This window comes from Dermacentor variabilis, chromosome 9 (assembly GCF_050947875.1).
Source record: "Dermacentor variabilis isolate Ectoservices chromosome 9, ASM5094787v1, whole genome shotgun sequence".
NCBI classification, from domain to species: Eukaryota; Metazoa; Arthropoda; class Arachnida; order Ixodida; family Ixodidae; genus Dermacentor; species Dermacentor variabilis.
Window position 1 is genome coordinate 133,808,180 of NC_134576.1, and position 18,847 is coordinate 133,827,026.

Consider the following 18,847-nt stretch of genomic DNA (forward strand, 5'->3'; position numbering starts at 1 on the left):
TGCCATTGATCGAGCACAGCGGTTCTACTTTCCACCATCTCTCGCCTTGCTTTGATGTTGGCTACAGCATCACTAACGGTGAGCTGCTCAGTCTTTAATTATGAGATACTTGAGGACATTGCCTGTTGCATGGATGCGATAAGCATTGAACGTTCGTTAAGCTCCTTGGCTGTTTTTAGAAGGCATTTTAGTACATCATCAGTAGAAGGTCCGGGATTAATGCTCTACGTCAGCGCAGAGCATTAACAACAAACAAGCAAATGGCTCAAACAGTGCTCCTGGGCTTAGAAGCACGGTAATACAGGGGTTACTTGCTGTAAACACTCATAAAGTAATTTAGTTAAATTAGTTACCTGCATTACGAAAAAGAGGGTGCGTGAGTATTCCATCCTGTTCGTGCCTCCATGCCCCCTGAAGGAATTCCGTGCAGCGTTTAGCTTTATGAATGATGTCAATGATTCAGTCGAAGTCGCGCCTGCGCAGTTGCGTGGAAATAAGTCCGCTGGCCAGCTACATTCGCCTTTAGTGAAATTCATACGCTTGGGCGGATCGGCTGGCAGATCTGCAGTCGTCTCTAGAGCCGAGGCATAGGCGGTTGTCCCGTCGATCCGCTGAAGAGCTGAGCCATTCAGGTGACCCACCCGCATTGATGGGAACTACATTAGAAAGAAGAGGGGGCATGAGTATCCCATTCTGTTCGTGCCTACAAGCCCACTCTGCCTGCAACCCCACTCTTCGCCTACAACGTCGCCTACCGTACTCCATGGTACGGGGAAATCGTGCGGGTCCGAAGGCCCCGGCCTAGCGCCGGAGCGTTAGGCGTAGTCGGGCGTTCGCCAGTTCAGGTGCAGAGTGGGCCATAAATGGCCTGTCCGGGCTAATATTGATCCAAAAGGGGTATCTGAATGCGCGGGGCACCTTCACTGACCTATGGTGTTGTGGTTGTATGCCACTGACTGGGAAAAATCGCCGAAGGTAGTCGAAGATGCAGGAGCCCATGCGAAACGCGTTCGCCTGTTACGGCCCCCTAGAGGTGATCCCTTGGCCACACGAATAGCGCGCACCGTAGTAGATGCCTTTGGATGCGGATGCATGCCCTTTCTTGTGGCGCGTGAGGCAAGGCAAATGGCTTTGGGCAAGGCGAGTCAGGCGAGGGAGGAGGGGCGTTTCTCCCCGGCGGCTACCAGAGTGTCTCAAAGTCCTCCTTGCCCGCCGATCCGTACAGAGTGGAGACAACCGCGGCGTCTGGCACGCCGCTGGCCACGCGAATCGCGGACGCCGTAGTTGACGCCATTTGCGGATGCCGTAGGGACGCGTTGCCGGCGCTCGTGTGTCCTGAAAGCAATCTGCGACGTTGCCGGAGTGTGCGCCCACGCCGGCCTCATCTTCACAGCGATTTGCGACGTTTGCAGAGTGCGCGTAGTGCCGGTAGCCTCGTAAGCGCATTTCAACGTTTCGTTCGCGTTGAAGTGACAGATGCATGGAGGTCAATTGGCTCGCGGCTGCTGCCGCGATTACTAACTCCAGCGTTAACACAGACAGTTTCCGCTATCATTGAGCGAGATGTGTTCATGTTTATTTGTGCGCGCGTGATACCGTGCTACTTAATTTAGTGAAAACACCTTGACGGGATAGTTGGTTTGAAAGGGTAAACGCGACTGAATAAGGACGCAGAAAGAATCAAAGACGCAAGGACAGCGCTGTCTGTTGTCTGTTTCAACGTCTTCATTGAGTCACGCTTACACATTCTATCATCGTTAATTTAGTTAGTAAGCGAATGTTTAAAAGTTTATACGGCCGATAAATCTAGTATCCTTGCTTGGTACAGCTATCTACCAATTTGCTATCGCATGTGGGCCGTGTTGCTCACTTGCGCACGCGAGATTGAACCGTGTTCGCCGGCTCACCCTCACACGCTTTCACTCTGCGGAACCTCACGGCGACGGCGGCGCCGACGGCAGAAATGCGCCTGGAGTGTCCATATAATTGCTACAGCAATAAAACAAATATTGAGTAGCTGCTCCACCTGCACGTATAGCAGCTACTGAATTCTTTATTTTAACTTTTCCCTAAAGCTTTGACATGTAACTTCGTGAGTTCATGTATCATTGGGCAATAACAAGTATAATATACCTTTGTACTGCTTGATACGAGGCACGTTCACGTGGACGTTCACGTGGGGACGAGAACTTTAGTATCTGGCAATGGAACTGCGGAGGGTTTCCCAATAAGAAGCCGCTTCTGCAGCAATATTTAAGAACTCTCACGCTTAAGCCCCAAATCATCGCTATTCAGGAAGTCGCAACTAGTACTCCTATCAAACTCGCAGGTTATCTAGTAGTATCCTCCCATTCAGGAGGTAGGGGAGTTGCTACCCTTGTCAACAAAAGGTACAACTGCCTCTCTCGCGACCTCGGCGCAGTTGGTGATGGCATCGAGTACGTCATGACTGAAATCCTCATGAACCCACCCATAAAGGGCTTCAGAAGAAACAGCCTATTTATCCTCAACGTATACTGCAGCCCCAGCTTCCGCAGGGCAAGGGCGAACTCTCTCCTCAATAGGGCCGTCAGCCTGACTGGTGGGCGCCTCCTTGTCGTCGTCGGGGATTTCAACGCCCCACATAGGGTGTGGGGGTACACCCATGACACCTATGACACGCCCAAGGGACGCGAACTGTGGCAGACTGCGATGGAGTTGGACTTGACCCTTATCACCAATAAGGACTTCCCCACTAGGAGAGGCAACTCCGCATGCCGGGACACTACCCCAGACCTCTCTTTTGTCAAGAACGTAGGGGAGGTCAAGTGGGTCAACACGGCTCTAGACCTCGGAAGTGACCACTACGTCATCGAAGTCTCCCTCCCGATTGCCCGCTATAAGACGAGGAAATTCAAGCTGATCGACTGGGACGTGTTCCGCAAGATCAGAGCCGAGCGCGCACCGATGGCCGACACAGATTTGGAAGGTTGGTGCAAAGAGATCAGGGATGACACCGCGGCGGCCACTAAGGTGGTCGTCACTGAGCTCGACGTTGACAAGATGGATAGCAGGTTGGCGCATTTGCTGGAAGCCAAGCAAGCCCTCCTCACGAGATGGAAGGGGCAGAAGCATAACAGGAGGCTCCGCAAGAAGGTTTCGGAGGTTAACAGGGAGATTGAGCAGCACTGCAAGAACATGTGTAAGCAACAATGAGATGAGTTCTGCGAATCCGTCGAGGGTCAGCTCAGATCAGGCAAGAGCTGGGGTCTGCTCAAACACCTTCTCGATGAGGGCAGCACCAGATCCAGCCAGAGAGGATCCCTCGCGCGAGCCAACCACGTCGCTACGGACTCTACCCCGGACGAGTTGATTGTCGGCAGGCTCATAGACAAGTACCTGCCGGTCGCGGATACCTCTGCCCCTACCCAGTTCCCGGACTACGCGGGGTGTGCGGTGCCGGAGTTGGACCAGGACTTTACCGCGGCCGAGATCCGAGATGTCCTCTTCTCACTCAACGTCAAATCTGCCCCTGGCCCAGATGGCGTCACTAACAGGATGCTGAGGAATCTCGATGATGAGTCGATCGACTTTCTCACTGAAAGGATTAATGAAGTCTGGCGGAGTGGACAGGTCCCCACACAGTGGAAGGCGGCCTGCACAGTACTCATCCCCAAACCCGGTAAAGCACCAGGAATAGAGAATCTAAGACCAATTTCTCTGACGTCCTGTGTCGGTAAGGTTGCAGAGCATGCCCTGCTCAACCAGCTCAAGGTGCACATCGAGGCCAATCACATGAACACCCACAATATGATTGGTTTCAGAGCCGGCCTCTCGACACAGGACGCCCTGAAGCTGATAAAGCATCAGATCATCGACCAGAGCACGGGAGATACCAGAGCCATCCCTGGATTAGACCTGCAGAAGGCGTTCGACAATATCTCACACGAGTTCATTCTCCAGTCTATTGCCGGCCTCGGGCTCGGGAAGAGGGCCTACGACTTCGTCCGATCCTTCCTTAGCCAGAGAACTGCCAAGCTCAAGATCGAAGGATACCTTTCGCAAGAAATCACCCTCGGTTCACGCGGCACGCCTCAGGGCTCAGTCATCTCGCCAACATCACTTAACATCGCAATGATCGGGCTTTCTAAGGAGCTCGCGAAGATTCAAGGAATCAACCATACCATCTACGCAGATGACATCACCGTCTGGTGCGTCGGTGGGAGCGATGGCCAAGTTGAAGCCGCCATGCAGAGCGCCATCGATGCGACCGAGTGCTTCCTCCTCCCCACTGGGCTCAGATGTTCTCCATCAAAATCTGAGCTACTTCTGTACAAGAAAAGACCCAGAGGCGGCTGCCATCGTGATTGGAAACCGGCGTCCGAAAGCGAAATACGGCTATTCACTGGTGGCGGGTCTCCGGTGCCCAGAGTGGACTCGCTCGGAATATTGGGGATGTATATCGAGTCTACACGGTTCCAATGGAACCGCACTCAGAAAGATCACCACCAAGACGGAGAATGCTCTCGGCCTCATTCGGAGGATCGCCAACAGGCATCGGGGAATCAAGGAAGACAATCTCATCCGCGTTATACATGCTTTTGTTCTCTGCCACCTTTCATACTCGGCGGCCATGCATAATTGGCATGTTGCAGAGAGGAACAAGCTCAATTCACTCATCACAAAAGTCTTTAAGCTTGCCCTCGGCTTACCTGCAAGCACCCACACCGAAAACCTGTTGAAGCTCGGAGTCCACAACACGCTCGAAGAGATTATCGAGGCACAAGAGCACTCACAGCTGCTTAGGCTATCCGGCTACCCGACGGGCCGCAAGATACTCGACGAGATGGGCCTCAATCCTGTCGACCAGTGCCCTGACGCCGTGCGGATTCCCAGCGACATCAGGTCTCAACTGCACATCGCGCCCCTTCCCCGCAATATGTACCCCGCAAATAACGTCGGCAGACGTCGGGCCAGGGGTACAGCTCTACTCGAGCATGTCCGCAATCACCACATTGAGGCAAGCTTCGTGGATGCCGCGGCATACGTCCAACAAGAGGCATTCGCCGTCTCCATCGTAGACTCCAATTCAAGGCTCATTTGCTGCGCTACGGCACGCACTTCGAGGCCCGTGGTAGCCGAACAGGTTGCAATCGCGCTGGCTGTGCTCGACGGTCGCAGAGAGGCAATATATAGTGATTCCAAGGCAGCCATTAAGGCCTACCAAACCGGTATGGTCTCCCCCCAGGCCCTCCGCATTCTCCAAAGCGCCAAAAGTATTTCCCCGCATTCTCTCATTTGGTTTCCCGCTCACTTGGGGTCGATTGAGGGTTCTCCCTCTAACCCTAACGAGGGCGCACACGAGGCCGCGCGAGGACTCACTGATCGCGCTGCCTCAGCAGTCCCCCTGCCCCGCGGCGAACCCTTGCTTACGTTTAATGAGATCACCACACACTACTATCTGTCAAGACGGGTATTCCCCATCCCGCACCCCGCCTTTTGCAGGGCGCGGGCGGTTACCCTTCGACTTTTACAAGCCCGTGCGTACCCTAACCTCGCGGTTCTTCATGCCATATACCCTGAAAGATATCCCAGTGCGGACTGCCCTGCCTGTGGACTAAGGCCAACATTGGACCATGTGTTGTGGGAGTGTGAATTCATCGGCTCCTCCTTCAGCAAGGATAGGTGGGCTGCGCTCTTGGGCAGCCCCGAACTCAACGACCAAACCCTGGCCGTCCAGAGTGCCCGCGATCAGGCCGTCAAGCTCGGCTTGGCGGTCCCTACGTAGGACTAGCCGGGTGGCGCGGGGTCTCCCCTGCGTCTTCTCTGGACCGAAATAAAGTTACTTCACTCACTCACTCACGTCCACGTGGAAACCTGCGTCTAGCTGCTGATGCACTCAAGAACAGCTCGCCTTCATCCCACCTTCGCGCGCGGCGCTACAAAATTCAGATTCTGTTTTTCTTTTTTTGCTGTGAAATTAGGACAAAAAGAAGGTTAACTAGGCATTCTGTGCAATCGGTATTTTGTGACAGTCGGCGGCTATTATTGAAGTACGTCCTTCGGCTACTCCTTCACATCGGCGCAATTGACAACAAGGCGGCAGCGGCAATGCGTGCTGCCAGGGCCACGTGGTCGTCTCACGTCGTCGGCCTGCTTGTCGACGCTGGTCGCACCGCTCGGAGACACCTGCCGCTGTTCTGCGTTTTGCCAGCTTAATGCATGCGATAAAAGTTCTACGATACGGGCTCTGCTGCCGGCAGTCTGCATAATTGTCACAGTAGCTGCAGTTGTTTTACCCGGATGGCGCCAGCGATCCGGCCGGCTCACGTGCCGAGAAAAACAACCTTACGAAGACAATAGACAGAATTGAAGGTATAATCTATTCCAGGAGTATAACACGACTGAGTGTGCTGACAGGTTGAGGCCAAAGTGCGGTAGCGTTCTTTCTGCCTCGGCATTGCATAAGCTATTTGTAGAAGCATCTGATCGATGTAGCCGATGGCCCGATAAGGTGGAACTTTCGTGTTTAAAAAACACTACCTTTTTGTAGCTTCTCACCTGCATAGAATGCACACAGATCCATCTAATGATGTATCACAGATATTTTTAGACCGACCACCAAGGCTACTTTCTTTACCTCGAACAAGAAGCGCTTTGCAAGAAAATTGAACTTTAGGGTTCTTTTTTTCAGGCGATCGGCTAAACCTTCAGAACTCCAAATGGTTTAGGCTATGCTACATCAACTAAGCTACCATTTTGCATTTAGTCTGTGCCTTCTGTACTTTGCTGCATTCTGCAAAAAAAATTTGAAACTTGGCAATTTTACTCGCTTTTGCCGGTGCCAAAAGCACTCGAACTTTTCAAATACTAGAAAACTTGGCTATTTTGGCCGCCACACTACTTCAGCGTGTTCCCATACATACCATTTCAGCGAAGGGATCATACCAGGTGCCTTTCGAAAACAAATACAGTGTTAATTTATGTCTGCTAGCTCAGCTGGGCAGGAAGAATAAATTGTCACCAGCACGCTAGAAAATTTATTTCAAGAAAAATGAACAGAAAGATCGAATTTTGAACTTCACAAATATATGTGGAAATTTTTTTAGCTTTATCTGTGATGTTCGAAAAAAAAGACGCTGGTTTACTAATAAAGGGGAAACCCGAAGTGAAATGTTAGTTTCTTTATTTCGCGCCGAAATTCCAGCCTATGTTACATCATTTTGAAGTTACGGAGTCCAAAGTAATATTTTCAGAAGTATTCTAACAATTTATTGGCATTGAGCACCTCGGTTCTAATAGACGCCGTCTAAATCCAAGCCATCAAGGTGAAGCAGGGCGGGAAATTCAACGCGGCGCAGCCACCCAGCCGTCTTCCGCATTTCCCCTTTTCTGGCAAGCCAAGATTTTTCGCACGGCAATAGTGACCCTGTTGGTATTGTTGTTAGGCTATTTACTAGTACAGTCCAAAAAAACTTCTCTTTAGTGTCACCTTAAAGTTTGGAGGACGCGTAAGCTTCGCCTTTAAGAGTGAAATACGACAGCACTCAAAAGATTCCCGACAGCTTCTCATGCTTCCCGGCAACTGGAGCGTATGTAGCCGTAATGCGTACCTGGAAACGCTGCCCGCGAACGTTATGCACGAAGGCGTGCTTTCTGGTCGAAACGCGGCCTCTTGGGTGGGCCGCGATGCGACGGAGGCGAGCGCCATCTGGAGGTATTGCAAGGAACCGGGGGCGCCGCTCCGTGGCCCCCGAGACACACGCGCGCCGGCGCGCGCTACTCGCGGACGCCGCGGCTGGTTTGTGAATGGCAGAAACGCTGGAAAAGGGGTTTCTTTGAGCTTTCGCGTAACATAATTATGCTTTCTCGTATAGTCAAATTACAATCCGAGAGCAATCATGAGTGTAGGCTGCGTGTAAGTCGTGGTATAGGATTCTTTCATGCATTTTAGCTTGAGAAATTCAAATAGTTGTATAAATCCCTTGCGCCACAGGGAGGGCATGGGTATGGACGTTCCGAATATCTTTTCCCTGAAAGGACGTCCGTCGCTTACTGCGGAAATTCAGCGACACGACCTCGTTTGACGCTATCGCGTTAAAATATAATGAGCAGCTTTCCCCTTGAACGTTTAGTCTCATTGAAGATATTTGTGCAGAACATTTGCATTTAGACACGTAAACTACGGTGTCTTAAAAACCATTTGGCGTTATATTTACAACTCTCAAAGGTGTGCGTACAGGAACCCAAATTAAGAGGCTGTCACGGCCGAATTCAAGCGAGTCGATTTCGGCTTGTTAGCGTTCCAAGTTACAGTGACAGTACATGGGAGCGTCACAGGCAGAGGATGACGTAAGCAGCCGTGAAGACGAGGCCGAGGACACGGTCCAGAGCGCGAGCCGCCGTGTACCACTCGCGGGCCACGGCGTTGTTGTAGCACTTGTTCTGCACACCGCCATCGTCATCGCCAACGCCAGGTCGACCTGCAGGACAGGGACAGGGCAGCCGGTGCACCACGAACTCGGAGAGCTTGACGAGGAACACCGGCAGAGCACAGGACGGCGGACTCGAGGCCATGTTTGTGCTGAGCACGGTGCTGACCGCGATGAGGGCGTTTGTCAACACTCCACCTCCGAGAAGTTTGACTGCGAAGCAAGAGTCCACTGGTTATCTGCCCTACTGATTTATGATCTCCCACGCACTATTTTTTTATTTTTTGCTATGGATGCATGCTATGAGCGTCTCCTTTGGAACGGGGTGGTGGGCTGCACCACCAAGCTTTTGTTAATATATTGCCTACTGGCCTACCTATGCTCAAAAAGAAAAAGAAAAAATCACCACAGTGGATTCCTATAAACATATTTTCTGAACCCCTATTGGGAACATCGTTTTGTACGCCTCCGTTTGTCGTTTCCCTGCTTCTACCAATCTTCCTATCGCTTCTTACTATTCCCTGTTGCGAACATGTCTGGTTTCCCTTTGCTCTCGCTGATACCAAAAGCTTGAAGGAGGCCAGGGGTGCCTAAATCGTCCGCTGGGCAGATATCTTCACATTCTAATAAAGCATGCTCCATCGTTTACCTAACTTTGCCGCAGGGAACAGATGCATCTTCTTGCTTGTTGTGTCTCGCTTTATTAGAGCGTGTTCTAAGGCATCCTAGGGCGCTATAACGTAAATCTATTCCAAAATTTTCTATTCCAATTCTGTAATGAGCCCTGCACGATTGGTGGAAAACTTTTTTGGACCACTGCCACTTCGCCTGCTTGTCACGAGACGTCACGAAAACCGCTATCGCTCCCCATCTGATATCACGTGTATGCACTGATTATGCATGATTGGACCGAACAAAAGAAAAATAGTTATTTCTGATTCGACGCCTTTTCGCCATTAGACCTCGGCTATTGGTCAAAAGCTTTTGGGCTGCACCCACTTCATATATCTGACATGCGACGTCACAAAACCGCGAAAACTCACCGAGTCAAAATGTCGTGTACGCGTTAAAGATGCATTAATATGCCGAACAAAACTGAATTTTTTTCTGACTAGCCGCTGGCTGCCCCGTTCGAAAAGGAATAAAAGACGGCTGCCTCCGATCACTCAGGTACAGGTTACTCGCGCTTGCCGGAGAGCATGGGTTTATTTGCGTACAATAAAATTTTTGCGTGGCCATGTAACGTTTTAGAGCACTTTCGGCACGTTTACGACCTCGCTCTGCCAACTCTTCTTTGCTGAGGATCCGGTTTAGCAGCGTTCTTAACCTTCCGTTGCAGGCCGCCGCGATTTTCGACCAGCCACCGAGTAAGGGAAAACGGATTAATCGCAGATGCCGGCACCCGGTTATCGATTTTCAGTGCACTGGCTCGGCCCTCTCCAATCCCTCTCCACTTGAGCGTGCTCCTAGCCTTTCTTCGGTCAATTAGATAAAACAAGCCGCTCAATGTACGCCATGTTATTCGTTTTAAAGCCAACAAAAGTGATCTGCTATAAATGAGATCAGCGTTTGAGGGGTCTCTTCAGACAACCCTGCGGGTCACCGCGCAATGCGACGGTTACACAAATTTGACGTGAGAAGATTGGAATAAAAACATATTGGAATAGTTTTACGTTATATGGCTCCTAACGTCGCTTCGAAAAGTAATGAGCTTCTCTTTGAGTTATCATAAATTTTTCCTTTCCTGATTTCGTTTTTTTTTTCCTGAAGTAGTTACTTAGCAAGTTTCTTTTCTATTGTCGCCCCAATGAGATTATCTCAGCGGCTCTGATTTCCCGCTTGACGTTCTTTACTGCTATGTTGCTCACCATACAGGTCGTATACTTTCTGGTAAGCATTCTAGTTCTTTTCAACCACTGTGAATCAATGTTTTTCCTGTGCGAATACCACCCATGGCATAATCTCAGTGTCTGTGATTTTTCGCTTGACGTTCTTTGCTGCCATCCTGCTCATCATACAGGCCGTATACTTGCTGGTAAGCTTCCTAGTTCTCTTCTTCCACTGTGAATCAATGTTCTTCCTGTACAAATACCTAAACACACTCCCAGCCCATTTCCTTTCTTCCACATTCCTCATTCGTTATTCATAATCAATTTTACTGTGAGCTTCACTCACTTCAAGACTTGTCCAGCCCATATCACTCTGCACAGCTTCATCCGTAAGTGCCCAATGCGAGGCGTCCCATTTACCTTCGGCTGCCATCGAGTCCTGATTGTACCCCTGATTTCAAGCAGACAACCGCATTTCCAAATGTAAGTCCTGGAACCATTACACCTTTCCACGTACCTCGGAGCACCTCGTATATATTTTGTCCCCATAGCGCTCTGAGTTTCATTTGATTTCAATCTCGATCTCCTTCGCTGCCTGTTGGCGCACCACACGCTGGGCCGCTGGTTCTATGGCGTAACAGCTGAAGACAAAGCTATGGCGGGCGAACGCTGGCCACAAGCATGCGATAAAAACGGGCTGAGCTTTATCACGGTTGTTCTTTTCGTTCTTTCCGATACAGAAATAGGGAAAAAAGACAGGACATTCACTTTTACCCAAGAAGCCATAACACTCCGGCAATCGGTGATACCACCCGTAGCGCGCACATCCCAATAAAAATCAGCTGGAAGAAGCAATTGTGTCTGTTCACACTTCACTTTCTCGTGAATTCTCTTGTGTTAAAGAAAATTGCCATCTACATGTCAGTGCATCTATCCATCTATGATTCCTTCGGTGCTCACCTATCCTGGGCACGTGGCTAGATCCCGAGACGACGTCATCCGTTCGGTAAAGCAGAAGCAGTGAGGTCAGCAGGGTGGCTCCAACGAGCGTCAGCTTGCGCTCGGATTCGGGCGGAAGCCAGAAGACGAGCAGCGAGAGCAGCACCACTGCGACGGCGGGCAGCAGGACGGTGAACAGGTGCAGCGAAGTGCGCCTCTCGAGCAGGAAGTGGAACGAAATCTTCGGGTACTCGTACTCGCCCATGTTGAAGCTCAGCAACGACCTGCCCACGGGAGATTGGCGTGGTGTACATTGAGGCACATCAGTGCACCTTCAAGTTCCGTAATTTGCTCAGCTACCGTGCACATTAACTGAGTTATCACCCGCCGCTTAGCAGCTTTGGCGTTGCACAGCTAAATCCGTGGGCACGGTATCGAATCCCGGCCGCGGAGGCCGCATTTCGACACGGTAGAAATGCAAGAACGCCCGTGTAGTGTGTAATGGGCGCACGGTAATGAACCCCAAGTAGTTGAAATCGGTCCTAAGTGTCTTACTACGGCGTGCCGCATAATCATATCGTAGTTCGGGCACGTACAACTGTAGAATATAGTTTTAACTAATTAGATGAGATATTTAACCTTGTTTTCTTATATTTTAAGTAATGTAAATGTGTACAAAGCATTATAGAGTAGAATGTCTGCGCAATCAGCATATGGCCATTTTTCAAACAACTTCTAATGAATTCATAAACAGATTATATGCAGTTATAGCCATTTACCACATGTTTCCGACCAGTTTCCGTTTCCACAGGATAATAAACTTCAGAACAATTCCTTCACTAAAGTATTTTTACTATCTTTATAGAAATTAAGTATACAAAATAACATAAAATGTAGATTGAAGCAGCTTATTGCTATTTGCTAAAGAATTTTCAGCCGGCTTGTGAGCATTTTACAACCATGTTCTAAACAGCTACAACCAGTTTCTCACTAGTTTCATTCTCAGCAATACGATAGCCATCGGGCAAATTGTCTCCTTAATGTATAACGCTATTAGAGCAGCAATAGTGTCAAAGGACACCAGGTGGTCGAAGTCCATCTGGAACATTCCACCAAGGAGTCTCTGGTAGACTCATGGTCGCTTTGGGACGTTAAACCTCACGAATCAATCATTTTAATTGATGGTGTGCTTACCAGCATATTTCCCACAATGGTGAATGACAGAAAAGCCAGCGTAGAATAGTTATATGGGCCGTTGCAGCCGCACTTACCTCTTACCCACTATGGAGATAACTCTGAATTCTGAATGTTCCTGTTCGGGAAGCGTCGGCTGACCCGTCAGCGTAAGGTTGACTTCCTTCTCCTGCGAAATGGCGTTGGTGAAGGCGATGCCGCAATTGTGCCGGTCGAACGGGAAGTCGCTCATGTCAGTCTGGGCAAAGCAGTGAGCAGAAAAAGAAAGAGAAGCGAGATAAGAAAAGCTGGAAACTTAGTTAGAAATTGAAATGACGCCAAGGATTTGCGTACAGCTCACCGTCGATCTGTACGCAGATCCTTGGCGTCTTTAACAGTATTGTCAAACGCTACACCGACTTTGCTACTGAATCTACTGAATTTGCTGCTGATCATTCACTAAACTTCTTTTCCCTCTTTTAAATAGACACTATAAGTAAACACTTAATCAGTTTAGAGTGATAAAGTATTGCTTCGAAAATAAATAAATTTGACGTGGTCGCTGATGCAGCCGGCGCAAGGATTCCCTCGAACACGGCCTATCGCCTATTGCTTCGAATCTTTATTTATTTAAATTAATTTGAAACAAGAGGGGGATGACTAGAAGAGTAAATGAATTCCAAACCTTTTCCTTTTTTTTATTTTTCTCTCCAAGACCTCAGCGCAGATGTGTCAGCGTGACGTCAAAGATTTCAATGGATATTCTCTCATTTGGGTCATGATGGCGCAGCAAATGTTGTCGGAACTTGCTAAGTTTGGCCTTTGACTCTCGTAGAATACATATGATCCATGTTTACAGATAATCATATTTACTAGGTGTGACGAGACACCGTAGAATTCGATGACGTCACTGCTAGTTGGTGCGGAAATATCACGACGGTGTCGCCTAATGCCTTTCGTTGTCTATTCTTTTTCTGGATTAGCAATTCATTTTTTTTAGAGTGGCGAGTGACGTTGTTGGTATTTCAGTAACATAACTGACTAATACTGCCCAAGTTAGTTTTCTGTCTGATGTTTCTTTAAGCACCTCAGCTTTTGGAACAACCCCAGCACGGACATTTAAGGCACGACACATGTAAACTGGCCGTTGCCGTGAGACAACTACTTTACATGACGTTGGGCTTGCGTTCGGAGAATTCGCATCATTGGGCTACGCCTTTTAGCACGTGTTTTGACTACAGCTGTTGGCTTTAAAGTCCACGGTCGGAGGCGCTCACCTCGCATACCCCACTGATGGAGTAGAGGGGGCACCACGTAACTTCTCCCGAACTGGTGAGCGATACCATGGCATCCCTGGTTCCACGCAAGTCCAACCTGAAATAGGCGTATTCCGCTGACCTAACTAAGAGCAGGAGAACGTGTAGTTAAAGTCGAGAAACCAAATTGGCATGCTTGAAATCTCTCGGCGGCTCTGCAAGTATTTAAAGCTTCGGGAAGCTCGAGCACAAACCTGAGTACAAAGTACCCGTGTCAGGCAGCATTGAAGAGCTTTACTACCTTCGCGAAAAGCTTTCTGTTGCAACGAAAAAAATAATAAGGCCCACGGAGGGAAAGCGCGCCAAATAAGAGCGCTCCTGAAAATAGTTCAAGGTTCTCGCTAGCGCTAGATTATACCGTGTAAGAGACGACATGCAAATCCAGTAAAACACATCCGTTTAGTTTTTGCGAGGATAGAAGTATAGGGTGGTACAATTTACTACGTAATTGGGAAGTTTCTTTCCGTTTTTCTTGTACCTGCAATGAAACTAATTCTGTTGCAGTCACATCATGCTGACCAAACACTATGATTTAAAGTACAACTTATTAGATGCGTTACCGTCATTAAAAGGCGGCTTGAATTTAATCGAGTGGGCTGCATTTGATTTCATTTCTAGCCTCTTCTTATTTATGGAAAACAAACTGAAAATAACTTTTTTCTGATTGTTCTTCCATTCGGCCGCTACCCCGTCTGTTCATTCTTTGTCGTCGCTTTCTTTAACAATAACTTTTCTTCTTCTAACTACCAGTTCTTACAGCCCACTTACCCTGATGTCATTAAACTCGTCTGAAGTAACTATTTTCTCGCAGCTTTGTGTAACCACTTGCAAGTTCTACTATATGCGAGTTTTTTTATTCAGTTCAGTTTTAACATGGCTGGTATCTCATTGAATTACACGGTGTCATTGTATTATACAGAAGGCTTTATGAATAGCTATACTGGTGAACTGCGCTTTTTTTTTTCATCGCAATATTATATACATTCGAGTACTTTTGCGCATAAACGTTCGCTTATCCTTACTGCAATGTTCTGCAAGCTAACTAAAAAATAAAATAAATGAGCTGAAAGTGCACGTTCTCGTATTGAAATCGGTGACCAAGGGTTGAGATCTGTCTTTAAAAGCTCTATCTGAATGCTCGGTGAAGAAAGGTGACATGCTTTCAGCGTTTCAGTTTTGTGCAAAGCACTCACGGTGACATGTGGATTAGTGACGGCGTCCATATCTCGGTGGAGTTGACGAAAATGCCGTTCACGCCATCGTACTTGTCGGGGTCCCAGCCGATGCGCTTGTCTTTCCATGACTTGGCAAATAAAAGAGAGAAAGAGAAAGAGACAGAGAGAGAGAGAGAAATAGAGAGAGAGAGAGGGAAACGCGAACGGAGTCATGGGCATTACTTCATCGTCTGGTGATGTGTGCAACGGAACACAAGTAAAGACAGAAGACGTAAGCAAGCTAGCAAACGTGGACGCCATGAAAAGTAAGAAAGGTTCGAAAAATATATATAAACTGCTCGAAGCGTGGCAATAGATGTGAAACGTTCATTATGTTGTTCAGGTTGGAGGGTGATTCCGACTGCAAATGGCTTTCCTGCCGCTGTCCTGCTTCACATTGCCAAACCGACGTTCGGCTAAGTGCGGCAGGACAGCGCTAAAAAAGGTAAGGCCCCAGAATGCTGAGAAAGGAATCAGTAAATTCCAGGACCAATAGAAGAGCGTCATCAACAATGTCGATCCCGCAATGAAATGCGCCACAACTCGCAAAACAATTTAGATTGGCGATGAAGAGACAGTAGCTTAAGTGCGATTTTTTAAAAAAAGCTGAAATGTTCTTGCTTTAATGACACATTTAAGAGTGGGTTGGCTGTCGGTAGCTTTTAGAGTGGAGCACTTCTTTATTGGGAACTTACTCCACCATGTCATGCATTACGTCGTCTTTTTTTTTTTTCTAGCATATTGTAATCTTCATTTCTTCTGTTATCTGCTTTCTTTCTTCGTTTTATGTTTGTTTGTTTGTTTGTTTGTTTGTTTGTTTGTTTGTTGGTTGGTTGGTTTGTTTCACTTTCAGTGCAAGCGTGTTATTGCATATGCCGGGGTAGACTTGTAGGCTTGCGTTTTCAGACGTTCGTCATTTAACAAACAAGACTCTGACATGCTGATGAAAACACAACCCACAGCCTCTGCGTGACGCTCGCGATGCTTTGAAAATAGAGCTCGGCCAAAGTCTCTATGCCTCGGTTCCTATAGTGCACTTTGATATTTATGATTATTTCTGTTTATCCTGACCAAATATAATGCTAGACGGCACAAGCTCAGGGCCACACAAAGAGCGAAAGAAGGTGTCACAAACACTCCTGGAAACTGCGCAGCTAAATGTGGGACGAGCATAAGGATATTGACAAAGACGAGCTTACGTTCGTGTCAACCTTCTTACGATGGTCCCCCCCCCCCCGATGTGCGCAGTTATCAAGAACGCGACCGTACTAATTTGCCAAGGTACGTATACCAATCACAAACAAATGCGTGACACACTGGTGCCGCGGTAGGCGAGTTTCCCTTACCAGACAAATGAATGCGCTCAGGAACAGATGACGGCGCCTTGGTGTCTGAAAGAGACAATTAAAAGGTGTAGATCAGAAATGTGACGTCCTATATGCGATATTTTAATATATATTATGAGCCCGCCATTGTTGCTGGGCGTGCAAAGAAGCAGGTAAAGTTCAAACGGAAACTTAACGCAATAGAATGTACTAAACGTATAACTGTTCATTCGTCTTGTGACATCGACAGTTCAGTTCTACAAGCGCCTATAGCACCCTGGAGAGATGTTTCTGAGCATGCGTTGAGCACCAATGTCGGATACAAAAAATATCGTCATCATCGTTCACATGTTCGTAACCGTCAACATCGTAATCGTCATTTGGTGTGCAGGCTCGAAGGCCTCTCCCAGTGATCTCCCGATATCCTTTGTCTATATACTTCCGCATGCCTATCCCATGCATGCGAATTTCTAATCTCATCACTATTTGTGCACCGACGCCGCTCTCAACTATGTCGCCGAGTGTTTCCTGGTACAAAAACCTCATCAGATTATGTTCATTCTGTTGTTCTATAACTGTTTCAGAGGGAGGGCACTTTGCCTTTTGCCCTTCGCCTGAATGTTACATGTGTTCATGTGTGGTTCTAATGAACTTCAGTTTACTTCCCCTTTAATGTCGACTTTCACAGTCCTACCAGAGCGGGGACGCTGAGGGCCTTCAGTTCGAAGGAAACAACGGTCGTTTCGTTCACGCTCGTCTGAGGCCTCGCAGTCCTCCGGTACTTGACGGTGTTCAGGATGCTAGCTTTGATGCGTTTGATCTGCCCCGCCCGATCGTCGAGTGCTGAAAGAAGCAGCAGGGAAACTGATTGGAGCAAATTATCATCACAAAGCGGTAGCCGAAGAACAAAAGAACCACGCCCAACACGATGCCGCTTTGTTAGTTGTGCGAGGATTACTCGTATACATGCGGTAGTTTACGCCCCACGTGCAGTTATACAGTTATATGTAAAAGTTTACATATAACACGAACATGCCGACAGCGAGAGCGTCGCTTCTCCACCGTAGATTAAGACTGCCGTAGACAGTTGTACTTTGCAAGAGTATAAAACGCAGCCTAAAGTTTGACCTCCTACCCGCGGAAGCAGGCGAGACTTGTTAAAAACTAAAAAAAAAATGTATTGCAGGCGATAAGAATTAGTAGTTAATTACACAACCGAACAAATATATCTCATTCGCAAGGTCAGCTCGTGCTTAGGATCGGGCGGACTTTCCCTTTCGCATCGTCACGCCGCTCTAGCTAGTTAATGAGCGCAGTCGTAAAGGGGTTTAAATTTACAGCCACAGACAAAATTTTGAGGCCCGTTTCTTGCCGTTCAACGGGTGAGGGCTGCATTCTAACGCTCTGCCGGCATGGGTGTAGTTCGAGCCTAGCACATACTTTCTTTCGTTTCATTTGCTGTGGTTAGTGGACAGACAAAAAGCGCCGATCGTGTGGACGTGTGTCAAGGTTGAGTAATCGCAAAGAGAAAAGCGGACTTACCTTGGGCGAGACACAAGGCGAAGAAACACAAAATGAGAGAGCATTCTCGCAGCCCCAGCGTCCGCATTTCGCGCGTCGTCCGACACCGAAACGGCGATGCCGACTCGGTGGGGGAGTGCCCGCCGTTCTACTCTCCAGTCTCGCGTTTCTCTTTCGATGCACCAAGGGGGGCGTAGCTGCGTGTCATCTCGTGTTTAGCATGCACTCTGTCCTTGTAGATCAGGACGATGTATCCTCGCTTCCTGGTCCACTAGCACAGTTAGCACGCTCGCTCATCCCTGGCTTGCCTATTCTCTCACTAACTCACTGACCCGTCATTATTATTTTTTCTTGTATTGTCAAGCGGCACAATGTGCGGATAATAAGTATGTGTGAATGTGGATAACCACTTCATAAATATACTGCAAAAGCGAAATGGGAAAGGAATTGTCGATGGGCCATCGCACATGTTGGTCAGGTTGGGCAGTTCTTAATCTCACACCCCTGGACGCATTTCCACGGATTCTCTTTCTCGTTGTTCGTGTCCAAAGCATGTAAATGCCGGCATTCGGTGCAGACGCAGGAGCTTCAGATATTAGGTATGTTCTTCATACGGTAGACACCAGGTAGAGGTGATATGGGTGTTGTAAGGGCCACCCCGTCCCAAAGTCTCCAGAGACACGTTCTCCATAACAGCAAAAGTGCGGCCAAGGGAGCAGGTTCACTCACTCACTCACTCACTCACTCACTCACTCACTCACTCACTCACTCACTCACTCACTCACTCACTCACTCACTCACTCACTCACTCACTCACTCACTCACTCACTCACTCACTCACTCACTCACTCACTCACTCTTTTGTTAAGATATCTTCACTACTTCACTAGACCACCGAATTGGTTCTTTCATTCTGTCACACTTTAATTCAGTCACTTTATTGACTACTGGGTGATTGGCTATCATACTCGCTCACTCACATGCTTCCGACGATGACCCTAACGGAAGACTACTGAGTAATGCTATAATAACGTGTAATGACAAGTTACTCTTCCGAAACAGCAAGGCGACCATTCTTATCATGGGAGGAGTGTCGGTAAACGAGAAAAAAAATGCAGG

The 18,847-nt window shown here is 48.3% G+C and overlaps 1 protein-coding gene across 3 annotated transcripts in view; it reads right to left on the reverse strand.

The window, feature by feature from the left end:
- Positions 1–17,866, reverse strand: part of LOC142557582 (neuronal acetylcholine receptor subunit beta-4-like) — a 108,177-nt gene extending 90,311 nt beyond the window's left edge. For 2 of the 3 annotated variants that reach the window (XM_075669540.1, XM_075669538.1), the window contains exons 1-5: positions 17,750–17,866; positions 16,902–17,050; positions 16,229–16,273; positions 14,862–14,971; positions 13,630–13,726 (exon numbers count right to left, since the gene is read on the reverse strand). In XM_075669540.1, the coding sequence (XP_075525655.1) occupies positions 13,630–13,726; positions 14,862–14,971; positions 16,229–16,273; positions 16,902–17,050; positions 17,750–17,816 (468 nt within the window). In that variant the 5' untranslated portion in view covers positions 17,817–17,866. Of the gene's footprint in view, positions 1–7,006; positions 8,625–11,200; positions 11,464–12,450; positions 12,612–13,629; positions 13,727–14,861; positions 14,972–16,228; positions 16,274–16,901; positions 17,051–17,749 lie in introns of those variants that run through there. The other variant, XM_075669537.1, reaches the window with a different exon arrangement.
- Positions 17,867–18,847: the final 981 nt, after the last annotated feature.